The following is a 12,292-nucleotide window of genomic DNA, read 5'->3' on the forward strand; positions in this document are numbered from 1 at the left end:
CCCTTGCAATTTCATCCACGGCGCTGCCATCTCGAAGCGAGGAGAAAGGCGTTCGAACGGAAGACTAGCCAGTCGATCTTACTAGGGACCATAAAGAGCAGAGCTACTTCTCGAGCGAAAATCAATCTGCGAGACGAGATCACTATGGCGCATGTCATTTCTAGCGCTCGAGATATGGGAACCGCGACTCATACCCCGCGTCCCAGCGAGTCGCGGGCCGCGTGTTTGAGACCCTTTGTCCATAGATATCAGTACGGGGGTTAAATCGGAGGTAGCTAAATGAAATCGTGGGGCTTCGCCCCAAACGCCCGCTCTGCAGTAAACACCAAAATGGCACTGTCCAAGAAAATCGGATGTTGAGTTGTAGATACTCTGGCTTTAAGGCCACCTGAAACGAACCCCAACACAATTTCACAAACAAGCAGGACTATAGTACTGTGGCCACCGCAACTTTAATGAAAAAAGTTCCAGCCATCATCTCATGCAAGTGTGTAAAATATATATATGTATAAAGGTTCATATGTAGCACAACAATGGTCGTAACGCGTAAAAGGAAAGAAAAGAAAAAGAAAGAAAAAAACATTGCGACTTCTAGCTTAATATCGGGGAGGTGTTCCGGAGGATTTCAGATCCCGCCACCTTTGTTGGCACCGAAAAATGGTTCGGCGAGATCGCTGGGCCCGGAGATGGAAAGGGTGAACTTGAATCCAGTCTCAGCTCGTAGAATTTCCTGTTCCTCTTTTTTGACGGCTCAATGATGAGCATTCGACACACCATGTTGGACTTGTGAATTTGTCTGAAACAGGTACAAGGAGCATTCGCTTTGAGGGTTGCGCACCGAATAAACACTCAATGGAGATGCACTGCTACAGACTAGTGTGCCAAGTCTTCAGACTGCTTTCAACGGCTCTTTCCACGCGACAACGCAAGGCATGTGCTCACTAGCGACCAATCCGTCCAGGAGGCATCCGCCATTAAATTGCGAACGCTCTTTACGGTTCAAGCTGCTCCCGCTTTTAAGCCTAGGCTTTCTAGTACAGAGGGCTGCAATCAGCCATGCTTGGAAGAAGCCTAGTTTATTCACCGTGGATCGAAAATGCTGCGTGTTTTCCCATCTCCCCTCTCCCCCCTCCTCCGGCCCCCCCCCCCCCCCCCCCCCAAAGGTCATCCGGGGGATACCCTACACCAGCTGGTTACGATATAGCAGAGGGGAAGGTGGCGCAAGCTACCGCCCGTTATAAACGGTAGAGACGTTAGCATTCATTCATAGTATGGGCGCCAGTCTGGCAACAAGGGACACAGCAAGGTTTGACTATCGCTACACACTCCAACAGCAAGGTGACGGCCCCCAAGTGCCGTACTTTTAAACGCCCTTACGATATACCGCAACAGACTGAACGGAAGCCAATCAATGGGGAATTGTAGTAGACCGTTTCCGCAGCTCGCTAAGCACCCGGATAGCGCTCCGTAATCCGCCACAAGACCTTCAACTATGCAGACAAGGCTGGCGGCGCGCATGCGCAGCTGCGGCATTTTCTTCGGGGACACCGTAGCGGAGGAGAAAAACGATCTACTAGAACTCCCTAATAGCTTGGGGTGTGTCACGTGACCTTCCGGTTGGCGAGTTCAAGGCGCGGGATTTGAAGTCACATGACACGCGTGGTGTGATGGATTGGCTCGTATCGCTCGTAGCGTCCGTCACAGTACATTACAACAAGAGTAGAATAATGACCAATTGGAGAAGCTATTAAAGGGCTAGGAAAAGGAAGTTGGTGTTCGGTTTAGATTATCCATCGTGTTCAAAGCCTGCCCACGTTTTCGCCCCCACACACTGTTTCCTTCGTCCGGGCAATAATTTTGGGCGACTGCTTGCTACGATTATCAGACAGTACGCACCCTCTTTTCCAAAACCTGTGGAATGTAACAGCGATCACGGTCAGAAGTACCAGGGCAATGATGACGACGATGACGATAATCTCTGCGTGCAGAAATACAAGATTAATGTATTTCCGCTCCCAATTTGTTGGCGAATACTCACGTTTCATTTGGTACTGGCACTTGTTCCCGACGAACCACTCACCGCATCTGCACACAAGGTCGCAAGCCGCAATAAAAGTAGGATTAAGAGTAGTCAGAACTTGATATGACAATTCCGTGTCCACGGACCAGACCACGCCGCCCACGAAAACTCTATACACTTAACTCGGGTCACGCGAAGACTCACCATTGCTTTCGTTTATAATGCCTTGAAGTACAGTTATGTTCTGAACTAGATGACCTTGTGGTCATCCGCATTACAGTATGCTGAACCACAGCAACAACTACTTTAGAAGGTTTTACTTAGTTTTCCCATTACTGTTGCGACCATTGGTCGGCAACTTTAGAGGCATTCGCTCGCATCTGTGGCCTCAAGATCCAAGGAAGCTAAGAGATTGTGCGAGTATACATGACTTGCACGTGGTGTCATCGCACCATGCTAAAGATCATTCTCACTTGTTCTTGCCGAAACAAAAGTTGGTAGCGTAAAATGTAGGCTGCAAAAGGTACGTGTTCAGCAGCAAGGCGCCACCACAATGGCAGCTGACGTGACTTCAGTGCAAGCCTTGTATGAATCGATTCGACCGAGGGCCACTTCGAAGGAAGCAGAAAATAATGCAAAGCGCAAGTCCGTCTACTTTTTTTTTTTTCTTGCAGGGGTTGTGGTGACGTTAGAACGCCGAGCTCCGATTGAAGGATAGTGGGTAGACCTCACAGCATGCAAGCTGCCACGAGGTCTACCCACTATCCTTCAATAAGAGCCAATCAGAAGTCCGCGTTCTGACGTCACCACAACCCCTGCAAAAGAAGCGGACGAACTTGTGCTCTTCATTGATTTCGCATTACACATTTTCAACATCCATGCGCACACACCTGGTGTGTGAAAATTAAAGAACTAGTTAGATTGACCCATCGTTCATAGTTTTACTCACTCGCACGTAACGCCGAAGCCGGTACTCTTGCAGGTGCCGTTGTTCTGGCAGAAGCCTGGTTCACAGATGGCTGAAAGAAGATCAGGGTGCGTTGCAGCGCATTCAGCAAACTTTGTTCGACAGACGCCAGTCATTAAAAGGAGCAACTTACAAAAACAAAGTTCTCCAGCGTAGCCTTGGATATCGGGGGATACGTCTTCGTAGCCTGGGAGGCATCGGCACGTCATGTTGAAGGTCCGCTTACGGTAAGTGCACATCGAATAGGGACTGCAGTAGTTTGAGTCCGCATCTTCACATGGGTTCACCGCTGGAATGTAACATTGCCAGTTGCAATTAAGAAACATTCGAACTACCTACACTGGCGCGTCGTACATAGTTCGACGCGACGTACAAATTTCGAGTTTGTAATCAAAAACTACTAACGAATGAGAATGCGCTCATTCGTGGGAAAAGCTTAAAATGTAAAAAGAGAGTGCAACTCATGTTCGCACTGAAACGCAGTGCACATGCATATACCTGGCGTAATAATCCCGAAAGAAATGAATGCAGCGAGACAATACGTGAAGTGTGCGCTACATGTTAAATCGTCCAGGGATGCAACTCTTCTGGCATTTGCATGAAACTGTGCCGAGCTTTCCCTGCGAAGTTTTGGAGCAAATCAAATTATGAATAACGAACGAACGAAATGCGGATGGCAAAGAGCTGATTAAGGTAAAACCACGTGTTAAGGGAAATCAATTAAAAAAAATAAAGACGCCTCAAAGGCGAGTATTAAATTATTTCATAACGTAGTGAACATTGGTCATCAACTTTTTCTAAACGCCCATTCACACAGTTGCGTTTGATTACGTTATGTTGGGATGTAATTGAAAATTACCGCTATATCCGTATTCCTTATATTAGTTTCTACGATTCATGCGAATATCCCGGTAACTTGCGGTCGTATCTCGATGCGAATTCCAGTCAAAATGCTTCTGCGCGAATGCAGTCTGGGCTGTTTAGCTCCGTCGAATGCGCTCCTCTAATTGCACAGGCGCGCTGCAGAGAAGCGACATTCACAGAGCGGACGTTTTTAAAGAAGCGAGCTTGGCGTTGAATCTACATCTCAACGTAGCTGGCTCACTTCGTCGCTCCTGCTTTCCCAAAGCTAGATTTATACACGCTAATTTTATAAAGTTCCTCATTTCCTTGAACTTTTATCTGTTAACAGTCACTGGCATAAGAAGGGGCGAATAAATAACCTCTTATAACAAAAATATATTTCACACCGAGCGTGTGATTCACAAACTCTTGATTAATGCTAGCCCGGCTGTAACGAGTTTCAGCTCGTTATAATGTAATTCAACTCATTAAGAGCCTTTACTGGTCGTCCATCTTTCTGTGCTACGTTGTCAAGGCTATCTTACTTCCCGGGGCTGCTTCGTCTTGCGTTTCATTTGAGAACTCCCGCGCAAGCATTTTTCTCATCACTAAGAGAACTACGCTAGTCTTGACAACCTAGAGCAAAAAGGTTGACCCCGAGTATAGTTTCCGATTTAGAATTTCCATTAAACATGTGGGAGTGGAAGCTACTGCACCATGAATTGAAGGTTTTCAAAAATGGAATCCTTTCAAATGCATCCTTTGTAACTTGCACAGAGAAAATGTGTAGGGCGGTCTCAAGCGGTAGTGGTTTCGATCCTGATCAGAAATGCAAGGACAATCGCATTTCTCATTTAGGCTAACCGAGTCAGCCATATTCTACTTTTTACGAAGTGGTAAAATGGTATCAGAACGCGGCGAATTCTAAGCGCTGAACATCGGCAGTCAAGAGAGAGGAAAATGTGGAGGGAGAAGATGGGTTAGTCGGGCTCGTTTTGCCGCGACGAGTTAAGTTCCGAGTGCTCGTCATATCCTTATTCTTTTTTTATACAGTGGACGACGCCGGTGAAATTGTGCGAAATAAAGCCAGAGGAACACTAGATACAGATCTTGCAAGCGACGTTTTCCCGCTTTGTGTCTATCAAAGCGTCGTCAGCAATCTGATCCCATCGGAACCACGCCGTGTCCCGCCGTTTCGAAGTGGTTGAAACGCATGGGACATTTCCCTCTTGATTATTATATTAACTGTATGAAATTTAGGGAGTAACGAATATGGTTGTTGGCACTGACCACGTGCCAACAACAATCCAACAAGAGTCGATAAGTTGTGCGCACAAGTAGGACGCATAGAATCTAAATAAGAAAAAAAAGTGAACCGCTTTGTACACATCCCTGCTACTGAAGCTTGCGTGAAAAATTGAGACCGACGTTAATTGTAAGAGGAGTATCCGGGTATCGCAACGTTTTTGAAACGGAAAAAGGTTGTTCCACTCACCAATGTCCGCGGCGACGAGTTTTATTCCCGTGATATTGAGAAACGAGCCAGCTGTAGTTCGATTGACCGCAATGCTCCTCTGAAATTGCTCGTGGAGAGTGGCTGACACGTTGCGGCCAAAACGCGAGGTAAACGACGCCGGAACCACGAGCTTGCTCCTAATCAGCAGGCCAGCTCGGAACCCGGTCACTTTGATGTCGGTGACCCAAGTCCACAGCATCGGTGAATGAAGAACCAAGTCCCACATCTGTTACGAAAGAATGAAAGACGGTAGAGTAAATGAGAAAGAAGTTCCATCTTCATGCCTGCGATCAGAATTTGCAGACTGACAAGAGTTGTTGCTCATTCACTTAACTCTTACGAGGACCGATATCTAGAACGAGCGAACGAACAATATAACACTTGTGAATTAATCGTCTGAAGTTGCGACTCAGCCGATTCTGTGGGCATATAAATTTACAACTATAGCAGGGCGAGGGGTGCACGAGTCAGGGCCACTGTGAAACTGCTACCCCACAAGCGTACATGTACTCCAAGCTCCTCCGGGATAACTTTCGGGTGCAAATCAAAGCTACGGGCGCCCTTGCTTTCGCACATCTCGTCATACGTTCGTAATTGGTTTGAACTTATACTTCGTTTTGTGCTTGACGTTAGGCTATTTTCTGCCACATCAGCAATGCTCCAATGCTTTCCGCTGTGCTCCAACGCCGTCAGAGCTACTCGCACGAGCACGTGACTTCGTTCGAAGTCTCCTTCCCCGAGAAGGCGTTCGAAGAAGAAGCCCCGCGCTTCGTTTCTCCCAGCATGCTGCAGGGTGCAGCACTGTGGAAAGAACGCTAGTCTTGACAACAACAAAACGTCAATGTTCAGTAGACTATTACGCGAGCTCCCGCAGCTTTGAGAGCACTAAATGGAGTACACGAAGTATGAAACAGCAGTCACTGCAGGAGGTGCACGTCAAGGGTTACATATATGATACTGTCGGCTTTCAGCATTTCAAGAGGAGCACGTATACGACCTGCATGCTTTCGAAAGGAGGTATATCTGCACCTGCTCTATTGAAATGGAAACATTGGCACCTGCTCTATTGAAATGAGACCACTGGTCCCTTGAGTATATAATATAATGCACAAAAAGGGCATGTTCAACCCGACAGTGCAGAACCCGAGGCTCACACAAAATATTAACCGATGCAACGGATCTATTCCCCTTTACGGAGTATGAACTGCGCCGGTGAAAGTGCAAAGTTATCTGGCAATATTTTTTTTGAAGGCTGCTTCAATCAGTTGATTCCCGATTCCGATCTTTGGCAGGAGCTGGAATAAAGGTTTCCTAGATTACTCACACAAAATCCTATATGTATTTCACGACCGGGAAAGCAGGAGGTTTAAGCTAGGAGTTATCGAGCATATAGAAATGGAGCTTCTGTACTCTGCTCCATCATAATGTGAACTACAGTGCAAACTACAAGCGAGGGCGGCATATTTAGAGGGTTCCATTTGTTGTAGTCTTTGTTGCAGGTCAATTTAAGATTAGGCGGAGTGAATTTCACAGCCATCCGGAAAACCTTAGTCTTTCTGGAGTCATGTAATTTTTACCTGACATAAGCGTGTAATATCTTTTGGGCTGGGCTTCCATCTGCAGGCTTTGATACTTTCGCACCAACAATTACATGTTTCAGCATATACAGCCTCCAAACTTTATATCGCGCGAACACCAGATCAGTGTCTTATAGCGGCGTGAAACAGCGAGCCAGCGAGGTTAGGCATGTGCCTTCTGCCACACGCGCGTAGTCTAGCTGACCTGCTTTTTCACGCCACGATAAGGCACTGATGCAAGGACCAGTCTGCGTTCGCGCAACCTAAAAATACTCGGAGGTTGCGCTTCTCCGTAGACTAACATTAACAGATAACAGATTTAAAAATTCACGGTGGAACATGTGCAAAGACTCATGGTTATAGATCCGTTAATTTGGCGGGTATGGCCTTGCACGCCACATTCTGCAACAGATACGGGCCCATCACGTGCAATTTTGAGTGAAGCCATGAACGGAAGCTGCAGATCGAAAGAGCGGAGACTGGCGACTGCCCCTATGGTTGGAACGAAAGTGAAACAGGAAACCAGAGTTACGCTTGGCTTAGTCTTTATTATATAAACTGTTAACGGAGGGTCAGGGTCAAGCAGGCTGCAACAGCCACTAATAGTCGGCGCGACGTCGAGACAACGCGCTAGGGAACAGCGGTTGCTGGCTGAGGGGTGGTGTTCAAGTCGGAGTCGTATAGCTTCCAGAGCACCTGGTCGTCAGGTTCGTAGCTCGCAAGAGGAGGAAAGGCCAGGGGCTCGGCTTCTTCCCTTACCAGGTGTTGGCTGGCCGACTCGAAGCGCCGGAATTCCCCAGACTTCTTGTCAGCCACCTCCTGGACGTAGGACTGGTGGGGCAGTTCCAATGAGGTGATAAGTGGCAGCTTACCTGCGAGCCAGAAACAAAGGAGGAAGAGAAAAAATGAAAACATGCTTAAAGGAACGCCTGAAGCAAGATTTCGGACATTTACCAGGCTCTATACCCACACGAGAATTCTCCGTACTACGAAAATTTCGCAAAAATTTTGCGGTGTTGATTTGGTAATATGCGAGACGCGCGCGGACCGCCTTTTATGAAAAGAACGCACTATTTTTAGCAAACCGTTATGTTCTGCCATAACCTCGGCTATGGCTCTAAGCACCGCACTACCGGAGCCTGTGAAGCATGCTTTTTAAGCGCCCTCCCGGGGGGACACGGTGACCGCAGGGCGCGCCCTTAAAAGCATGCTTGAAAGGCTCCGGCAGTGTGGTACGCGGAAAACGGTTCGCTGAAAGTTTCTAATACTCGCAAGAACGAAGGAAAGCCGAATAGCCTTTCGTAAGCGATAATGATGACAGTACGCTATTCGGTTGTTTTATTGTTTTTTTGTTTTTTAGGGGCCCCCTTCCCCTAAGAAAAACAATAAAACAACCGAATGAAGTGCGATCCTTGTCGCTTACGAAAGGCTATTCGGCTTTCGTTGAGTATTGCTTGGTCTAAATATTTGCTTTTCGGCCCTTTTATGCAAATCAAGCTTAACGGCAATACCACTATTAGGCTGGATGTGCGAACTCTTTGCTCAAAAATTCACCTCGGCCGCACGAACTCCCTCTCAGCAGCAGCTGCCAAAGGCAAACCTACAAGCCAGACACAAAGTTCGCTGAGCGCGTCTATTGGGCGTCGGCGACGAAAGTGCGAAGTCATCGTCGGGATAGTCCAATCGGTGCTCTCCGTGAACTTCGGCCCCAACTTCGTGTTTGACGAGTTTATAAAGACCCTGGACGGCATTGCGCCTCCTGCTAAACCGCAGTCCCCGCGAAATGCACGCAGGGCGGCGCCTTAGTCGGCAAGATGGGGCCGCGCTAAGAAACGTCCCTGGCCTAGACCAATACCACCTAGAAGACAAGGCCTGCGCATGACGTTTCGTCAGTAGATCCCCGACCCGCCCCAAGCGGCAAACACCCCGAAGCTTGACGAGAGTAGGGGCCGCGTCGCAACTACGTCGCATTCATTTGCGGCCGCAGCTGTGTGCGTGACTGCTGAGCGCGAGCTGATAGCGAGCTTCCAGTGCATTTGCGACGTGCACGCGAACGCTCCCTCGGCCAGGAGCGCGAGCTAGCACGCGCTCCTGGCTTTGAGACGCGCATTTCTAGCGCGCGCGCTCGTTCTGCGGTAGAACGCTTCGAAGCAGCTACCCGAGGTATAAACAGCGCCCTCGAAAATGGCGTCCAGTGTCAGCGTCCAGCGTCCAACGAAGGGCTTTTCAGCCCTTCGCGCAGCAGCAAGGCAATTTCGCTCATGCATTCGACGCTTTACGTGAACGTCTAACTTCGTCGTATGATATTTGCAAGAGACACTCGGCGTGAGCATCTGTTTCATTATCTGTTACACAAACCACTGAAGCAGGCGATGGAGCAGACGATGTAGCAGACGATGTCGCTCATCCGGGCTAGCTAGGGGGCGCTGAGGGGATCTACTAGTGATGACGTTTAGAGGAGGAAACGCGCAGGCCTTGTGTTCTAGGTGGTATTGCCTAGACCCAAAGCCATCAACGTGCGGAGGAAGGTAGCGAAGGTGAAAGCAACTACGCTCGCCAGATTTACGAGGGACGCAAACAAGGATGCATACAAAACACAACATAAACATCAACCTAATGAACATTTCTGTAATGTTTAGAACATTTTTCCTTATGTGTTGGTTTTGCGATTGACTGGAACGTAGCAGACGAAATATTGCCGCACAATGTTTTATGCTACAAACCAAGTGGCCCTCACTCACGTTCGCAGGTGAAAGTTTCGGGATTCCTGACGAAGGCACGTCCGCAGCCGCAGACGGTCCTCATACGCCTTGTGATGCAGCGTTCGTTGAGTTCCTTGTAGCAGTACCGGGCTGCCGTGCAGTACCGCTCCTTGCTCATGTCGTAGGCGGGTGCCTCGGCGGTCGAGGTCACCTCGTCGTCATGATGATCCTTGCGGCTCGATTTCAACGGGACCGCCTCACCGTCGCTCGTGTGGAAGGGTGCGTCCTGGTGCATCTGGGAATCCCCGAAGTCGCCCTCGTAGTCTGGCGTACGGGTTCTCAGCTCAGGATGCAAGAAGGCGCGCACGAGTTCAGCAAGAGGATCGTACGCTGATCGGTCAGTCGTTGAAGTTTCGACGACGCTTCGAGTCGAGGCGCTTGTCGTTGGGGCAGGAGAAGTTTCGGAGGAGGACCAGGCTCCTGGCACCGAGGACTGGCCGGCAGAGTCGGCGCCCGAAGTTGAAAACGATGCTGCATCTTCGGCCACCAAGGCGTCTACGGCGGGCATCATGAATTTGCCCGTAGTTTCTTCCGGTCTTGTTACCTTCGTGGTGAAAGTAGGCGCAGTTTCTGCGGACGGTCGCATAGTCGTTGAGGTTGTGGCGTTTCGGAAGTTCTCGGCTACTGTGACGCTGTTGTGCGCTGGTGTGGTCGGCAATTTCGGAACAGCTTTCGTGGTTGAACCTCCCTCAGGAACCGAACTAGTTTGCGGTACTGTAAAATTCACGGCTTCGTGCCTCGCTGAAGGCGTTCCTAGGGCTGCGGCAGACTCTGCATGACATAGAGCTGGAAATAGATGCAAATTATCGTTAACATTCACCTTAAGAACGGCTAATAGAAAGTGTACTTACCTTGCAGTACGGTGGCAATGAGGATAACCTGGATCATTGTCGGACTATGTTTTGCAGAGTACCCCAAAACCACTTGCACCCTGCCCGATACAATAACAAATGTTCGTAAACTGCGAAAGAAGCTGACTTTTATAACGTGGTTCAGGATACGCCTTCTTTTCTTCGTCATGTGACGCGATATAACATCTCTTACGTGCCATATATCAAGGCGATCGTTGTAGCATGACGGACACGTTCGTTCGTGTATAGCTAGGTTTACGATAGAGCCCGTAATCTAGATTCATGAACACACACACAAAAAAAAAGGTGTAGGTTGTATGGAATATTCTGGCGAACAGATGCGACATCCGACGGTGCCAATCCATCAGCACTAAACGTGCACCGTCACGGTGATCGTCGTCTTTCTGGGTCTGCTATCATCGACTAAACCAATCCCGCATAAAAAAGAAAAAAAAAAAAAAAAAAAAAAAAAACGCCGGATCGTGGGGCATTTGCTGTGCGTGATTGACTTAACCACAAATAAAAAACGCAAAAAAAAAAACAAAAAAAAAACGACTAACGCCGTGACATTGCACATATGGCGTTGCCTGGTTGAGTCCAGTGGACCAGCAACGACGGCTGCGGTCGATTCTTCTTCCGGCACTCGAAGTGAGCGCATAGAGTAATATAGTAAACGTAAAGAGAAGACACAGGAGCCGATTCGCGGCCCAGATAGTGCGTTTAATACCCTCCGCTACGTGGCGCTTTTCTGCAATTTGGTTAAAATAATTAAAACTCCTTCTGTGAAAAGTGTTTATTTTTTAAATGGCAATGTTTTAAAATTGTTTAAAATACTTAAAACAACTAAATAGTTTAAATCTAATACGTCACAAATACCACGTGATGAATGGCGCCTGCCATGGCCTGCCTGCCTGCACGCCGTCGCCTCTGCATCATTCTGCATGGCCCCTGCTCGTCCCTGTGTCGTTCGTCTGTGCCCTGCGTGCCGTCCATATGTGCTTTCTGCTGCATCATGTTCGGTCTACCTTGGTCAGGAGACCAAGGTAGAAGGCGAGGAAGACATCGCACTCCTGCTGGCGCCGTTTTTGCACAGTTTTGAAATTGTATGTTGTTTTTAAGGAGGTTGTATGTTGTTTTTAAGGAAATCTTTAAATGCACTTGTCAAATCTGTAATAGTTGACAGCGATGGTCGGTTTGTTATCTCTGATTGCAGTATTAACAATGTTGAGTATAGAATAATAAATCTGTACGCGCGGAACGAAACAAATGCAAGGAAAAAGTTTTTTGAGCGCATTTATTCATTTTTAGACTGTCAACGAAAACTTGTTATGTTGGGGGACTTCAACTGCGTTTGCGACGCGAGGGATCGTACTAGTAGAACACGACACTCCGATAGTAGTACAAGAATTTTAAACGAAATGACAACGGAATTTACCTTACAAGATGTTGCAAATTATCAAAGAAGTTACGCAAATTTATGGTTCACCCATTTTCAGTCCAAGAGTCATGCTCGCCTTGACAGAGTATATGTGTCAATTGAACTTTTAACTGGATTTGATGATTATAATGTGTTGCCAGTTTATTTTTCTGACCATGCACTGGTGTTTTTTGTTGTGGGAGGGAAAAAGATGAAATCTAGGTTTTGTTGGGATCTGTGGAAACTTAACAACAACGTCCTCGAAGATGAATTGTTTAATGAGATGGTGGATAACTTAATCAGCAGAATGCTGAATGTAAGTCTCAGCGCGAGCGAGCG

The 12,292-nt window shown here is 47.9% G+C and overlaps 1 protein-coding gene across 1 annotated transcript; it reads right to left on the reverse strand.

Moving 5' to 3' along the window:
* Positions 1 to 591: 591 nt before the first annotated feature.
* LOC8035375 lies at positions 592 to 10,573 on the reverse strand. The gene is made up of 9 exons (XM_029976633.2): positions 10,537 to 10,573; positions 9,665 to 10,471; positions 7,683 to 7,795; positions 5,326 to 5,572; positions 3,121 to 3,276; positions 2,970 to 3,039; positions 2,039 to 2,085; positions 1,897 to 1,978; positions 592 to 796 (listed from the first exon to the last, which is right to left on the reverse strand). Exons 1-9 carry the CDS (start codon positions 10,571 to 10,573, stop codon positions 592 to 594), a joined length of 1,764 nt encoding a protein of 587 aa, XP_029832493.2.
* Between the last annotated feature and the right edge of the window lie 1,719 nt (positions 10,574 to 12,292).

This window comes from Ixodes scapularis, unplaced genomic scaffold (assembly GCF_016920785.2).
Source record: "Ixodes scapularis isolate PalLabHiFi unplaced genomic scaffold, ASM1692078v2 PGA_scaffold5__190_contigs__length_132052651, whole genome shotgun sequence".
Classification (NCBI taxonomy): domain Eukaryota; kingdom Metazoa; phylum Arthropoda; class Arachnida; order Ixodida; family Ixodidae; genus Ixodes; species Ixodes scapularis.